This window comes from Oncorhynchus masou, chromosome 28 (assembly GCF_036934945.1).
Source record: "Oncorhynchus masou masou isolate Uvic2021 chromosome 28, UVic_Omas_1.1, whole genome shotgun sequence".
NCBI classification, from domain to species: domain Eukaryota; kingdom Metazoa; phylum Chordata; class Actinopteri; order Salmoniformes; family Salmonidae; genus Oncorhynchus; species Oncorhynchus masou.
The window spans coordinates 13,603,084-13,619,568 of NC_088239.1; the positions used below are offsets into that span (position 1 = coordinate 13,603,084).

Here is a 16,485-nt window from a genome sequence, read left to right on the forward strand (position 1 = left end):
CCTCAACTAACTGTAGTATCCAGGACAGACCATCAACTAACTGTAGTATCCAGGACAGACCATCAACTAACTGTAGTATCCAGGACAGACCATCAACTAACTGTAGTATCCAGGACAGACCATCAACTAACTGTCGTATGCAAGGGACTTCCTTCACCTGGAGTCTGCTGATATTGGCCTTTTCGAGTTTGTCTCTGTTTTTACCATAATAAATGTTGAAGAACATGAATTATATCCAGGAATTAGTTGGCAAGTCTTAGTATTTTCTAATCGTTTGGCTCCGAACAGTAGCCTTATTTTTGTTGTTGTTCCATTTCACTATTCCGACCAGCTAAATAAAGTTCTGAACCGGTTCAAACCCTAAAAAGTAATGGTTTATATAGTTTATTTCTGTTCATTATTAAACCTCAAACTGTTTTTTTTTTTTTTTTTACATTTAGCAGAACATTAAATGACTTCACCATTCAGTGAGGAAAGAGCAGCTTACTATGGAGCAGGCAAGCGATAGTTACATGAAGCTTGGATTGAAGCGCTGGACATCTTGTTATGACATGCATTCTCTGAATTAGACCCACATAATTATACCTACATAGGAGCGGCATCTGTGAAGGAACTTTTAATGTCTTTGAACTTCAGAGAGTTGGCTTAACGTTGATGCTAGCTAGCTTGTGTGCAGAGCGGCACAAGAATTCAAGTCTAGCAGTACGGACATTTTGCTTTAACACAGTCGCTGCCCTGTCTTGCATATCAAGCTCAGTCACAACTTCACAATGGGAGGAGGGGTCATTTGTCTCGGGAGGAAAGTCCATATCCACTCTGTAAATATTTCACAGTGCACTAATCTTTGCCCTACACTCATTCGGTAAATAGTTAAAGCACTTGTGTAAGGAGCAGCACATTCCTCACTTCACAACCTGGATGGATACACTTTTTAGGAATAATCAGCAACAAAACTAGAATGACAAGCACAGGATTCTTTACAATCCATTAAGAGGGATAGGAGTTCATTTCCACAACAATAATCCTGTGGTCTGATCTCTGTGGAGATGGCCTGGGGTCTGGTTTCCATGACATTAAAGGGTCTGTTGTCAGTGGTGATTCTACTGTGGACTGCCACATCCACAGAAGGGAGAGGTGAGAGACAACCATCGTCTTAGTTAATCCATCTTTGAATTATACCTCTATTTAAGTCAGTTAAGAACAAATTCTTATTTACAATGCCCTACCCCGGCTAAACCCGGACCAATTGTGCGCAGCCCTATGGGACTCCCAATCACAGTTGGATTTGAACCAGGTACTGCAGTGACACCTCTTGCAGCGATAGGCAGTGTCTTAGACCACTGCACCACTCGGGAGCCACACTGTGTGACTCAAAATATAACATTCCAAAATATCTCCAACAGATGTAAGATCTTAATTGGATCACTCTTTTGTTGCTGTGAATTATCCTGCACAGTAGGAAAAGAAAAGTTCTAGTCTATTCAAGTTTAAAGGCTTCTAAAGATTGTGATTTCCACTTTAAAATGGCAGACATGATTTGCCCTAACGAAAAATGTATCAATATATTAATGTATCATGTCCATTAATTACAATCCACATAATAATTCACATTTCCTGCTGCTGCAGGATTATTTTCCTGCTGTAGCAAACAGGCTCAAGGTAGATCCTACATCTGTAGTCCTAGGTCTGTTTGACAGTAAGTGCTGAGCTAGTAGCACCTGGGTGGAGGGAAGTTGTTATCACACAGGACAGACAGGGTTTTACTGATAAAACTCACTGGAATCACCTCACATCAGTTTAACTGTAAAACAAGCTTCTCTGTAACATGAATGACTTACTTCAAGAGCTGACCTGTTGTGAGTAGTTCTCTTTGTCCACTTCCACCCTAAGTCAAAGTGATCTACAGATGAATCATCATGTGATCATGTGATTGACAGTGAGGTCTCAAGAAAGTCTCCCTGTGATTATGTTTGAACAACTAATGGAAGATCTGTGATTCAATTTAACACACAGGACAAGCTAAGCTGGTTTAACAATGTAAATGATTTCTAATTTAATGTGTGTGTTTATTCACTTACAGACGTCCATGTAGCCTGTGTGTTCTCAGAGGATTGTGTCCTGCCCTGCAGCTTCCTGCCTGGCAGTGAGGAAGTAATCCACTGGATGAAACCAGAAGACAAGGACCTGACCGTCCACTCCTACTACTACAGTACAGATCAGCTCAAACAGCAGAGCCAGCGTTTCAGAGGGAGAACAGCCCTGTTCAATGACCAGATCCCCAAAGGAAACGCTTCACTACTGCTGAGAGGGATCACACTCCAGGACCAGGGCAGATACAAGTGTTACACCAGCACTATTAAAGGCAACATGGAGTCCTTCATTAACATAGCAGTGGAAGGTACAGAATGTTTTTCTGTCTGTCTATGATGATCACTTCATGGCTGCTCCATGTGTAATGTCTACTTTGTTGCAGCTCCAGTCCACTTGGTGGACATACAGTTATCAGATGACATCATCACCTGCAGTTCTACAGGTATCTACCCTGAGTCTAAACTCACCTGGTCAACTGACCCCCCCTCTGACCTTTCATTTGACCCTGGAACCATCCAGAACTCCACCAGCATCAAGGTGGATGACCGGGGCCTCTATAACATCACCAGCACAAAACAGTTTAGCAGAGACCGAACCAACATCTGTACCGTGACCTCTGGGACAATAGAAAGGACAGCAACCCTGAAACAGCAAGGTTATCAAGTGATCAACTTCTTAATAAAACAATCCATAAATCAATGAACAAATTAATCTATATATTTATCTGGCTGCAAACTATACAAAAACAACACAACCTTTTGAGACAGAATGCAAAGATTAGGCTAAAAAGGCACTTTCTCGTGACATAATTTCAGATCCGGTCCAAGGATCTCCAAGCAGTGAGGTGTCCATCCCCTGCAGTGTCTCTCAGTCTGACCTCCTGACCTTTGACCTCACCTGGACGTTCAACCAGATAGTCACCATCCTTACCTCCACCTCCACCAATGGTACAGCTCAGATGTATGTTGTTGACAAGTGGAAGGAGCAGGTTCAGAATTTGTCTGACTCTGGCAGCCTTCAGCTCCACAAGTTAACCATGGTCCACCAGGGGACCTACAGCTGTGAACTCTCTACTGCCAGAGACACACACCTGATCCTCACCTACCTGCAGATCACACCTGATAAACTATCTGATGGTACAAAGTTTACTTTTACTGTTTCCCCTCACTGTAAGTCACAGGATCACATTAAACAATAAAACTGATACTCTGTATTTTCTCCTTCAGTTTCAGATGGACTGAGTCCAGGTTCAATCACTGGTATAATAATAGCAGCAGTGATTATAGCAGCAGTGATATGTTACCTGCTGAGAGGTAAGTTATGATGATGATGACATCATGATCTGTTGAACCATTTAACACAACCACCTCCTGATGAACAGAGAGGAGGGTTACATTGGTGGCTTTTGATGAACAGCTTTCAGTTTCTGAAATTTTTCTGTCTCCTGTCTCAAGGTTTTCTGTGCAAATCCAAAAATCCCACAAGGTCTCAAAACAACATCTCACCTGAAGAGGAAGTGTCACTCTCTGCCGCAGGTAGACATCCATGGAATATTAATGTCCTTATGGTTCCATGCATTTACTCATACTAGCTGTTTGTGTGTCTGAATCCTGCTAACTCACCCTAAACTCACCTATCCCCCTCCAGCAAATACAAATGGTCCAAATGAAAATGATCAGAGTGGAAAACCACTTCAGAATGAAGAAGAAAGAGAGGAAGACAGAGAAAGACAACAACAAGGTCAAGGAGAAGAGGGGTCAGCCATATCAACTTTAGTAATTCCTTGAATTAAGGAGAGAACATTGACCCAGGGGAGGACAAAGAGGAAAGTTGAAATTGCGGTAATTGTCCAATTGCATACAGTACTAAGATGTGTGTCCAGAAGAGACTGTTACAAGGAGTACTTGTTACTGGGACAAGGTCCCCATCTACTGGTTTTCATGTGTATTACATCTTAAACTGGTTTGTGGATCCGCATTCATCAGGCAGCGTTCAGTGCCGCATGATCGTACTAGATTCTACACAGGACAATAAGGCAGGGAGGAGTTTTCATTCATGACAATAACCCTGGTGTCTGGTTTCCGGTTTCCGTGGAGATGGCCAGAGTTCAGGTTCTCGTGACATTAAGGGGTCTGGTGTCGGTAGTGATTCTGCTATGGACTGTCACACCCATGGAGGGTGGAGGTGAGCAACAACCATCATTACAGTTGGTGTTATTTTAGCTGTCTTTACCTTCTGTCTATCTCTGTCTGTCACAAAAAACTAAATTCCATGGTGATTGCTAGCCACAATTTCTCTGGGCCCCACCAAGTAGGGTTGTCGCTGTCTATAGTGCTGAAATTGCAACATGTCTATGCGGCTACATGTCTATCGAAACGATGATATTCTTTCTAAGGTGCAGGGCATGGCTTTGCTTTAGCTAATGGACACATGTTTATAGGTAGGCCTATTTGGTCGTCACTTTCTCAGGTTACGGCTAACATTTCACGAAGCTATAGAGCCTACACTGTGTCTCAAGTGGCAATAATGCAATTACAATGATAGAAATGTACTGTACATTTTACAGTAAATTACTGGCAGTTAAGTTGCCAACAAAGTACTGTGAACTTACAGTATTTTATTGGCACTTTATTGCCAGTAAATTACTGTAAATGAGGCACCAGTAACTTACAGTAAATATATTATAGTACCGTAAATGAACAGTAACTCACTGTAAATCAACATTATTACAGTACTTTATTGGCAACTTAATTGCCAGGAAATTACTGTAAATGGGATACCAGTAACTTACAGTAAATATGTATCATAGTACTGTAAATCAGATTCCAGAACCCAAATGTAAATACACATTTTGTTCCAGCATTTGATTGGCTACATAATTACCAGTAAATGTATGTAAATTGCTATTACAGTGTTGTAAATGAGAATCCAATGCCCTGTTGTACGTTGAGTAACATAATATTAATGTAAATTGCTGTAACCATTCAAATGAAACAACGTTGTGTTCAGCAAAAGAATAGAAGACAAGAAACGTAAGTACAGTTAAATTAACTTTAAGTGGACAGCAACAGCAGGTTTCCATTTTAATATAGGTCTACATGTACAATAATATAGGTCTACATGTACAATAACAAACTGTAGTACAATATGTCCCCACTATCACAGTGACAAGTAAATGTCCTCTTAGAAGTAGATTGAGGTAAACAGGGGATGTAAGCGCCAGCCTTTTAATAAACTAAACATAACCCTAAACCTACAACAGTTATGGTTGTGCTGAGGTACAATAAAGATGACTTTCAAAGTGAGTGAGTGAGTGAGTGAGTGAGTGAGTGAGTGAGTGAGTGAGTGAGTGAGTGAGTGAGTGAGTGAGTGAGTGAGTGAGTGAGTGCAAGAAGGAAGTAATACATACCCAGTAACATGAGTTGAGGAAATGCTCATTGAAGTTATTCTCCCAGTCATGTCTGACATAGACCATTAGAATTGCATGGTTAGCCACATCTGTGGATTCATCCATCTGCAGTGCGTATTGGCCATTTGCACTGATGTGTAATGTCTGGAGCGTTATGTTCTCAGACATGTCCTGGATTCTCCTCCTCATGATGTCATTGGATAAGGGGGATGGTTTTAAGTTAATTGGTGGCTTACTCCCAAGATTTCACTGCACACATCAATCACAGAGATCCCCTGCACTGGTGTCAGCTTTTTTTGCACTTAGCAATGCGCTGGGTCACAAGGTATGATGCGCAAAGGGCCTTTTCTTGTACGGTTGATACATTCTTCAATTAATCTTGTGAGGCCTCCAGATAATTTCCAATTTTTTTTAAAAGTCAGCTGTCTTATCTTTGTGGCATGGATGCTTGGTGTCCAGATGCCTTCTCATTTTATATAGGTATTTTCTCTTCTTGACAGGGATCGATCTGTCTGCCTTGATATTGACATTGGAGACAGCAGTAGATGAAGAGGGAGCTGCACGGTTTAAAAACGTCTCTATGATTGTACTTTGACAGCTAGCCTATTTGAGTTAAATGACAGTTAACTATCCACATGTGCAATGCCTGCAGAACATGTCATCATAGTTAGCTGTCAATCAAGATAGCTGTCAGAAGAAGATCTGTAATATCTGATTGGACAAGTCACATTTAAGTATTTTTATTGGATCAGTGTTTGTTTGTGTAGAGAAATATGTCATTTCATTGGATATGTTCGTGTGGGTGGGGCGAGAAGGTTATTGTATTGGTCAGTGAGTGTGTGCAGCGCGAAAACCCTCCGAGACTGAACCTAGCTAGCCATACATTTTCACCACTGCAGACGCGCTGCACGTGTAACGTCAGCAACAATAAGCGTGGTTGACCTTCAAAATAATGTTTAAATAAAAGTTGTGACCCTCCAGTTGAGAATCACTGTATTAAAGAACAGTGGTTTTCCTTAGTATTTCTTAGACAAGAAAATAAAACAATATCAATAACACAGAAATAATTACATAAATATTAAAATTGACAATATTTATGAAAATGTTATGTGGTTTCCATGACATCCACAAAAAACAACTAAATCCTCTGTAAATAGGAAAGTAAATGCAAAACATTTGATTGGTTAACCTTTTTAGGTATGCCGCTTTGGATAAAAGTGTCTGTTAAATTACTCAAATGTAAAATGTACAATTTATAGATTTGTCTATCGATGGCAGTGTTGTGCTGAAGCAACACAAGCACAATGATAAACACGATTTTTAAATGTATTTTATTTCAGCTTTATTTAACCAGGTAGGCTAGTTGAGAACAAGTTCTTATTTGCAACTGGGACCTGGCCAAGATAAAGCATAGCAATTCGACACATACAACAACACATAGTTACACATGGAATTAACAAAACATACAGTGAATAATACAGTAGAATAAAAGAAAACAAAAAGTCTATATACAGTGAGTGTAAATGAGGTAAGTTAAGGAAATAAATAGGCCATGGTGGCGAAGTAATTACAATATAGCAATTAAACACTGGAATGGTAGATGTGCAGAAGATGAATGTGTAAGTAGAGATACTGGGGTGCAAAGGAGCAAGATAAATAAATAAATACAGTATGGGGATGAGGTAGGTAGATAGATGGGCTGTTTACAGATGGGGCAGTATGCTGACTGAATTAATAAAACTTTGTCTCAAAGTATATCTGATACTGCACTGTTCATAACCTGGTCCTCAGGCTGACCATAGAATTCTATGGGAGTGACCTACTGAGTAAAGTATTTGTCATCATTTAATTTTAGCGAATCACAAGACTGCGAGGCGTGGCTGCAAATGGAGGCAAGAGGTTGTGAGGGGTTGTGAGAGATGATTGGTTGGTAGATTAAGCCGATGCTAATGAAGGCCAAGTTTGACATGTTGGTCCACCAGACTCTTTGTACATCCTGTGGCACAGTGGTTTAAAGCACTGCATCGCAGTACTAGCTGTGCCACTAGAGATTCTGGTTCAAGTCAAGGCTCTATTCCAGCCAACTGCGACCGGGAGACCCACGGTGGGGCACACAATTTGCCCAGTGTCGTCCCAGGTTAGGGGAGGGTTTGGCCAGCAGGGATGTTCCGGGGAACAGTGGGTTAACTTCTTGTTCAGGGGCAGAATGACAGATGGATACTGGATGTGGATTCGACAAGCAGCGTGTTCATGTTATTATGACATTAATGGGTCTGGTGTCAGTAGTGATTCTGCTATGGACTGCCACACACGCAGAGGGGGGAGGTGAGCAACAACCATCATTACAGTCTGAGTTGTTTTAACAGTCTTTACCTTCTGTCTGTCTCTGTATGTTTCTGACTTTGACTCTGTCTGTTTAAAAAAACTCTAATCCATAGTGATCACTAGCCACTGTGTCAGTAAACATCAGCAAAAAAAGCGTAAATAAATTGTTGCCAGCAGCACAGTTACAGTCACCAACACTCTGGATAACATGAGAACAGCCTAACCAGCTAAAATGGTTAGAGTGATGTGTTCCCTCATTTCTGTCTGGAAGTAACTAGCAAGCTAGCTAACTTTATCCAGTTAGCTTGGGTGCTTGATTGCCATTGTGAGGTCAGAATGCTTGGATCAACCCTACTCCTCGGCCATAGTGACCAGAGTGGCTAAAATCTCTCTGGTGTAATCAATTAGTCAATATAGGAAGAACATAATGACTCTTAACAATAAACTACTGATATGATCATGGATCAATTTGTTGATGATTTGTTGATGATGACATGCAACCAGATGCAGATTACAGACAGACATGTCTTCTTTGTATTACAAATAGTATCATATTTAAAATAAAAAACATATTGTCTACTTTATTACTAGAATGGGATGCTTGTACGGCTTATGTGATAAGAGTAAAGTGAGAGACAAACACACAGAACTTGAGCCCTTGTATCAGACAAGATAAATGACACATCTGAATGTGGTTTTTCATCCTCAACTTTCTTTATCCTTTTCCAGCCAGCCTTCTTAGCCTGCAGCAGGATATTTACCCCTTGGCAAATGATAGCGGTATTCTCCTTCAGGCTATTTACCACTTGGCAAATGATAGCGCTATTCTCCTTCAGTCTATTTACCCCTTGGCAAATGATAGCGGTATTCTCCTTCAGGCTATTTACCCCTTGGCAAATGATAGCGGTATTCTCCTTCAGGCTATTTACCACTTGGCAAATGATAGCGGTATTCTCCTTCAGGCTATTTACCACTTGGCAAATGATAGCGCTATTCTCCTTCAGGCTATTTACCCCTTGGCAAATGATAGCGGTATTCTCCTTCAGGCTATTTACCCCTTGGAAAATGATAGCGGTATTCTCCTTCAGGCTATTTACCCCTTGGCAAATGATAGCGGTATTCTCCTTCAGGCTATTTACCCCTTGGCAAATGATAGTGGTATGCTCCTTCAGGCTATTTACCCCTTGGCAAATGATAGCGGTATTCTCCTTCAGGCTATTTACCCCTTGGCAAATGATAGCGGTATTCTCCTTCAGGCTATTTACCCCTTGGCAAATGATAGCAGTATGCTCCTACAGGCTACTTACCCCTTGGCAAATGATAGCGGTATTCTCCTACAGGCTATTTACCCCTTGGCAAATGATAGCGGTATTCTCCTTCAGGCTATTTACCCCTTGGCAAATGATAGCGGTATTCTCCTTCAGGCTATTTACCCCTTGGCAAATGATAGCGGTATTCTCCTTCAGGCTATTTACCCCTTGGCAAATGATAGCGGTATTCTCCTTCAGGCTATTTACCCCTTGGCAAATGATAGCGGTATTCTCCTTCAGGCTATTTACCCCTTGGCAAATGATAGCAGTATGCTCCTACAGGCTACTTACCCCTTGGCAAATGATAGCGGTATTCTCCTTCAGGTTATTTACCCCTTGGCAAATGATAGCGGTATTCTCCTTCAGGCTATTTACCCCTTGGCAAATGATAGCGGTATTCTCCTTCAGGCTATTTACCCCTTGGCAAATGATAGCGGTATTCTCCTTCAGGCTATTTACCCCTTGGCAAATGATAGCGGTATTCTCCTTCAGGCTATTTACCCCTTGGCAAATGATAGAGGTATTCTCCTTCAGGCTATTTACCCCTTGGCAAATGATAGCGGTATTCTCCTTCAGGCTATTTACCCCTTGGCAAATGATAGCAGTATGCTCCTACAGGCTACTTACCCCTTGGCAAATGATAGCGGTATTCTCCTTCAGGTTATTTACCCCTTGGCAAATGATAGCGGTATTCTCCTTCAGGCTATTTACCCCTTGGCAAATGATAGCGGTATTCTCCTTCAGGCTATTACCCCTTGGCAAATGATAGCGGTATTCTCCTTCAGGCTATTTACCCCTTGGCAAATGATAGCGGTATTCTCCTTCAGGCTATTTACCCCTTGGCAAATGATAGCAGTATGCTCCTACAGGCTACTTACCCCTTGGCAAATGATAGCGGTATTCTCCTTCCGGCTATTTACCCCTTGGCAAATGATAGCGGTATTCTCCTTCAGGCTATTCACCCCTTGGCAAATGATAGCGGTATTCTCCTTCAGGCTATTTACCCCTTGGCAAATGATAGCGGTATTCTCCTTCCGGCTATTTGTCCTTGGCCAATGATAGCAGTATGCTCCTACAGGCTATTTACCCCTTGGCAAATGTTAGCAGTATTCTCCTTCAGGCTATTTACCCCTTGGCAAATGATAGCGGTATTCTCCTTCAGGCTATTTACCCCTTGGCAAATGATAGCGGTATTCTCCTTCCGGTTATTTACCCCTTGGCAAATGATAGCGGTATTCTCCTTCAGGCTATTTACCCCTTGGCAAATGATAGCGGTATTCTCCTTCAGGCTATTTACCCCTTGGCAAATGATAGCGGTATTCTCCTTCGGCTATTTACCCCTTGGCAAATGATAGCGGTATTCTCCTTCAGGCTATTTACCCTTTGGCAAATGATAGCGGTATTCTCCTTCAGGCTATTTACCCCTTGGCAAATGATAGCGGTATTCTCCTTCAGGCTATTTACCCCTTGGCAAATGATAGCGGTATTCTCCTTCAGGCTATTTACCCCTTGGCAAATGATAGCGGTATTCTCCTTCAGGCTATTTACCCCTTGGCAAATGATAGCGGTATTCTCCTTCAGGCTATTTACCCTTTGGCAAATGATAGCGGTATTCTCCTTCAGGCTATTCCCTTGGCAAATGATAGCGGTATTCTCCTTCCGGCTATTTACCCCTTGGCAAATGATAGCGGTATTCTCCTTCAGGCTATTTACCCCTTGGCAAATGATAGCGGTATTCTCCTTCAGGCTATTTACCCCTTGGCAAATGATAGCGGTATTCTCCTTCAGGCTATTTACCCCTTGGCAAATGGTAGCGGTATTCTCCTTCCGGCTATTTGTCGTTGGCCAATGATAGCAGTATGCTCCTACAGGCTATTTACCCCTTGGCAAATGTTAGCAGTATTCTCCTTCAGGCTATTTACCCCTTGGCAAATGATAGCGGTATTCTCCTTCAGGCTATTTACCCCTTGGCAAATGATAGCGGTATTCTCCTTCAGGCTATTTACCCCTTGGCAAATGATAGCGGTATTCTCCTTCAGGCTATTTACCCCTTGGCAAATGATAGCGGTATTCTCCTTCAGGCTATTTACCCCTTGGCAAATGATAGCAGTATGCTCCTACAGGCTACTTACCCCTTGGCAAATGATAGCGGTATTCTCCTTCAGGTTATTTACCCCTTGGCAAATGATAGCGGTATTCTCCTTCAGGCTATTTACCCCTTGGCAAATGATAGCGGTATTCTCCTTCAGGCTATTTACCCCTTGGCAAATGATAGCGGTATTCTCCTTCAGGCTATTTACCCCTTGGCAAATGATAGCGGTATTCTCCTTCAGGCTATTTACCCCTTGGCAAATGATAGCGGTATTCTCCTTCCGGCTATTTGTCCTTGGCCAATGATAGCAGTATGCTCCTACAGGCTATTTACCCCTTGGCAAATGTTAGCAGTATTCTCCTTCAGGCTATTTACCCCTTGGCAAATGATAGCGGTATTCTTCTTCAGGCTATTTACCCCTTGGCAAATGATAGCGGTATTCTCCTTCAGGCTATTTACCCCTTGGCAAATGATAGCGGTATTCTCCTTCAGGCTATTTACCCCTTGGCAAATGATAGCCTTCAGGTATTTACCCCTTGGCAAATGATAGCGGTATTCTCCTTCAGGCTATTTACCCCTTGGCAAATGATAGCGGTATTCTCCTTCGGGCTATTTACCCCTTGGCAAATGATAGCGGTATTCTCCTTCAGGCTATTTACCCTTTGGCAAATGATAGCGGTATTCTCCTTCAGGCTATTTACCCCTTGGCAAATGATAGCGGTATTCTCCTTCAGGCTATTTACCCCTTGGCAAATGATAGCGGTATTCTCCTTCAGGCTATTTACCCCTTGGCAAATGATAGCGGTATTCTCCTTCAGGCTATTTACCCCTTGGCAAATGATAGCGGTATTCTCCTTCAGGCTATTTACCCCTTGGCAAATGATAGCGGTATTCTCCTTCGGGCTATTTACCCCTTGGCAAATGATAGCGGTATTCTCCTTCAGGCTATTTACCCTTTGGCAAATGATAGCGGTATTCTCCTTCAGGCTATTTACCCCTTGGCAAATGATAGCGGTATTCTCCTTCAGGCTATTTACCCCTTGGCAAATGATAGCGGTATTCTCCTTCAGGCTATTTACCCCTTGGCAAATGATAGCGGTATTCTCCTTCAGGCTATTTACCCCTTGGCAAATGATAGCGGTATTCTCCTTCAGGCTATTTACCCTTTGGCAAATGATAGCGGTATTCTCCTTCAGGCTATTTACCCCTTGGCAAATGATAGCGGTATTCTCCTTCAGGCTATTTACCCTTTGGCAAATGATAGCGGTATTCTCCTTCAGGCTATTTACCCCTTGGCAAATGATAGCGGTATTCTCCTTCCGGCTATTTACCCCTTGGCAAATGATAGCGGTATTCTCCTTCAGGCTATTTACCCCTTGGCAAATGATAGCGGTATTCTCCTTCAGGCTATTTACCCCTTGGCAAATGATAGCGGTATTCTCCTTCAGGCTATTTACCCCTTGGCAAATGGTAGCGGTATTCTCCTTCCGGCTATTTGTCGTTGGCCAATGATAGCAGTATGCTCCTACAGGCTATTTACCCCTTGGCAAATGTTAGCAGTATTCTCCTTCAGGCTATTTACCCCTTGGCAAATGATAGCGGTATTCTCCTTCAGGCTATTTACCCCTTGGCAAATGATAGCGGTATTCTCCTTCAGGCTATTTACCCCTTGGCAAATGATAGCGGTATTCTCCTTCAGGCTATTTACCCCTTGGCAAATGATAGCGGTATTCTCCTTCAGGCTATTTACCCCTTGGCAAATGATAGCAGTATGCTCCTACAGGCTACTTACCCCTTGGCAAATGATAGCGGTATTCTCCTTCAGGTTATTTACCCCTTGGCAAATGATAGCGGTATTCTCCTTCAGGCTATTTACCCCTTGGCAAATGATAGCGGTATTCTCCTTCAGGCTATTTACCCCTTGGCAAATGATAGCGGTATTCTCCTTCAGGCTATTTACCCCTTGGCAAATGATAGCGGTATTCTCCTTCAGGCTATTTACCCCTTGGCAAATGATAGCGGTATTCTCCTTCCGGCTATTTGTCCTTGGCCAATGATAGCAGTATGCTCCTACAGGCTATTTACCCCTTGGCAAATGTTAGCAGTATTCTCCTTCAGGCTATTTACCCCTTGGCAAATGATAGCGGTATTCTTCTTCAGGCTATTTACCCCTTGGCAAATGATAGCGGTATTCTCCTTCAGGCTATTTACCCCTTGGCAAATGATAGCGGTATTCTCCTTCAGGCTATTTACCCCTTGGCAAATGATAGCGGTATTCTCCTTCAGGCTATTTACCCCTTGGCAAATGATAGCGGTATTCTCCTTCAGGCTATTTACCCCTTGGCAAATGATAGCAGTATGCTCCTACAGGCTACTTACCCCTTGGCAAATGATAGCGGTATTCTCCTTCAGGTTATTTACCCCTTGGCAAATGATAGCGGTATTCTCCTTCAGGCTATTTACCCCTTGGCAAATGATAGCGGTATTCTCCTTCAGGCTATTTACCCCTTGGCAAATGATAGCGGTATTCTCCTTCAGGCTATTTACCCCTTGGCAAATGATAGCGGTATTCTCCTTCAGGCTATTTACCCCTTGGCAAATGATAGCGGTATTCTCCTTCAGGCTATTTACCCCTTGGCAAATGATAGCGGTATTCTCCTTCAGGCTATTTACCCCTTGGCAAATGATAGCGGTATTCTCCTTCAGGCTATTTACCCTTGGCAAATGATAGCGGTATTCTCCTTCAGGCTATTTACCCCTTGGCAAATGATAGCGGTATTCTCCTTCAGGCTATTTACCCCTTGGCAAATGATAGCAGTATGCTCCTACAGGCTACTTACCCCTTGGCAAATGATAGCGGTATTCTCCTTCAGGTTATTTACCCCTTGGCAAATGATAGCGGTATTCTCCTTCAGGCTATTTACCCCTTGGCAAATGATAGCGGTATTCTCCTTCAGGCTATTTACCCCTTGGCAAATGATAGCGGTATTCTCCTTCAGGCTATTTACCCCTTGGCAAATGATAGCGGTATTCTCCTTCAGGCTATTTACCCCTTGGCAAATGATAGCAGTATGCTCCTACAGGCTACTTACCCCTTGGCAAATGATAGCGGTATTCTCCTTCCGGCTATTTACCCCTTGGCAAATGATAGCGGTATTCTCCTTCAGGCTATTTACCCCTTGGCAAATGATAGCTGTATGCTCCTACAGGCTACTTACCCCTTGGCAAATGATAGCGGTATTCTCCTTCCGGCTATTTACCCCTTGGCAAATGATAGCGGTATTCTCCTTCAGGCTATTTACCCCTTGGCAAATGATAGCGGTATTCTCCTTCAGGCTATTTACCCCTTGGCAAATGATAGCGGTATTCTCCTTCCGGCTATTTGTCCTTGGCCAATGATAGCAGTATGCTCCTACAGGCTATTTACCCTTTGGCAAATGTTAGCAGTATTCTCCTTCAGGCTATTTACCCCTTGGCAAATGATAGCGGTATTCTTCTTCAGGCTATTTACCCCTTGGCAAATGATAGCGGTATTCTCCTTCAGGCTATTTACCCCTTGGCAAATGATAGCGGTTTTCTCCTTCAGGCTATTTACCCCTTGGCAAATGATAGCGGTATTCTCCTTCAGGCTATTTACCCCTTGGCAAATGATAGCGGTATTCTCCTTCAGGCTATTTACCCCTTGGCAAATGATAGCAGTATGCTCCTACAGGCTACTTACCCCTTGGCAAATGATAGCGGTATTCTCCTTCAGGTTATTTACCCCTTGGCAAATGATAGCGGTATTCTCCTTCAGGCTATTTACCCCTTGGCAAATGATAGCGGTATTCTCCTTCAGGCTATTTACCCCTTGGCAAATGATAGCGGTATTCTCCTTCAGGCTATTTACCCCTTGGCAAATGATAGCGGTATTCTCCTTCAGGCTATTTACCCCTTGGCAAATGATAGCGGTATTCTCCTTCAGGCTATTTACCCCTTGGCAAATGGTAGCGGTATTCTCCTTCCGGCTATTTGTCCTTGGCCAATGATAGCAGTATGCTCCTACAGGCTATTTACCCCTTGGCAAATGTTAGCAGTATTCTCCTTCAGGCTATTTACCCCTTGGCAAATGATAGCGGTATTCTCCTTCAGGCTATTTACCCCTTGGCAAATGATAGAGGTATTCTCCTTCAGGCTATTTACCCCTTGGCAAATGATAGCGGTATTCTCCTTCAGGCTATTTACCCCTTGGCAAATGATAGCGGTATTCTCCTTCAGGCTATTTACCCCTTGGCAAATGATAGCGGTATTCTCCTTCAGGCTATTTACCCCTTGGCAAATGATAGCGGTATTCTCCTTCCGGCTATTTGTCCTTGGCCAATGATAGCAGTATGCTCCTACAGGCTATTTACCCCTTGGCAAATGTTAGCAGTATTCTCCTTCAGGCTATTTACCCCTTGGCAAATGATAGCGGTATTCTTCTTCAGGCTATTTACCCCTTGGCAAATGATAGCGGTATTCTCCTTCAGGCTATTTACCCCTTGGCAAATGATAGCGGTATTCTCCTTCCGGCTATTTGTCCTTGGCCAATGATAGCAGTATGCTCCTACAGGCTATTTACCCCTTGGCAAATGTTAGCAGTATTCTCCTTCAGGCTATTTACCCCTTGGCAAATGATAGCGGTATTCTTCTTCAGGCTATTTACCCCTTGGCAAATGATAGCGGTATTCTCCTTCAGGCTATTTACCCCTTGGCAAATGATAGCGGTATTCTCCTTCAGGCTATTTACCCCTTGGCAAATGATAGCGGTATTCTCCTTCAGGCTATTTACCCCTTGGCAAATGATAGCGGTATTCTCCTTCCGGCTATTTGTCCTTGGCCAATGATAGCAGTATGCTCCTACAGGCTATTTACCCCTTGGCAAATGTTAGCAGTATTCTCCTTCAGGCTATTTACCCCTTGGCAAATGATAGCGGTATTCTTCTTCAGGCTATTTACCCCTTGGCAAATGATAGCGGTATTCTCCTTCAGGCTATTTACCCCTTGGCAAATGATAGCGGTATTCTCCTTCCGGCTATTTGTCCTTGGCCAATGATAGCAGTATGCTCCTACAGGCTATTTACCCCTTGGCAAATGTTAGCAGTATTCTCCTTCAGGCTATTTACCCCTTGGCAAATGATAGCGGTATTCTTCTTCAGGCTATTTACCCCTTGGCAAATGATAGCGGTATTCTCCTTCAGGCTATTTACCCCTTGGCAAATGATAGCGGTATTCTCCTT

The 16,485-nt window shown here is 42.9% G+C and overlaps 1 protein-coding gene across 3 annotated transcripts in view; it reads left to right on the top strand.

Moving 5' to 3' along the window:
• Positions 1 to 842: 842 nt before the first annotated feature.
• LOC135517187 (V-set domain-containing T-cell activation inhibitor 1-like) overlaps positions 843 to 16,485 on the top strand; it is a 29,334-nt gene continuing 13,691 nt past the window's right edge. For 2 of the 3 annotated variants that reach the window (XR_010452007.1, XR_010452008.1), the window contains exons 1-7: positions 843 to 1,134; positions 2,081 to 2,398; positions 2,474 to 2,746; positions 2,907 to 3,227; positions 3,318 to 3,404; positions 3,546 to 3,626; positions 3,739 to 4,275. Coding sequence is in view for 1 of the 3 variants with exons in the window: in XM_064941269.1 (XP_064797341.1) it covers positions 1,047 to 1,134; positions 2,081 to 2,398; positions 2,474 to 2,746; positions 2,907 to 3,227; positions 3,318 to 3,404; positions 3,546 to 3,626; positions 3,739 to 3,878 (1,308 nt within the window). In the remaining 2 variants the exon portion in view is untranslated. Of the gene's footprint in view, positions 1,135 to 2,080; positions 2,399 to 2,473; positions 2,747 to 2,906; positions 3,228 to 3,317; positions 3,405 to 3,545; positions 3,627 to 3,738; positions 8,410 to 16,485 lie in introns of those variants that run through there. The other variant, XM_064941269.1, reaches the window with a different exon arrangement.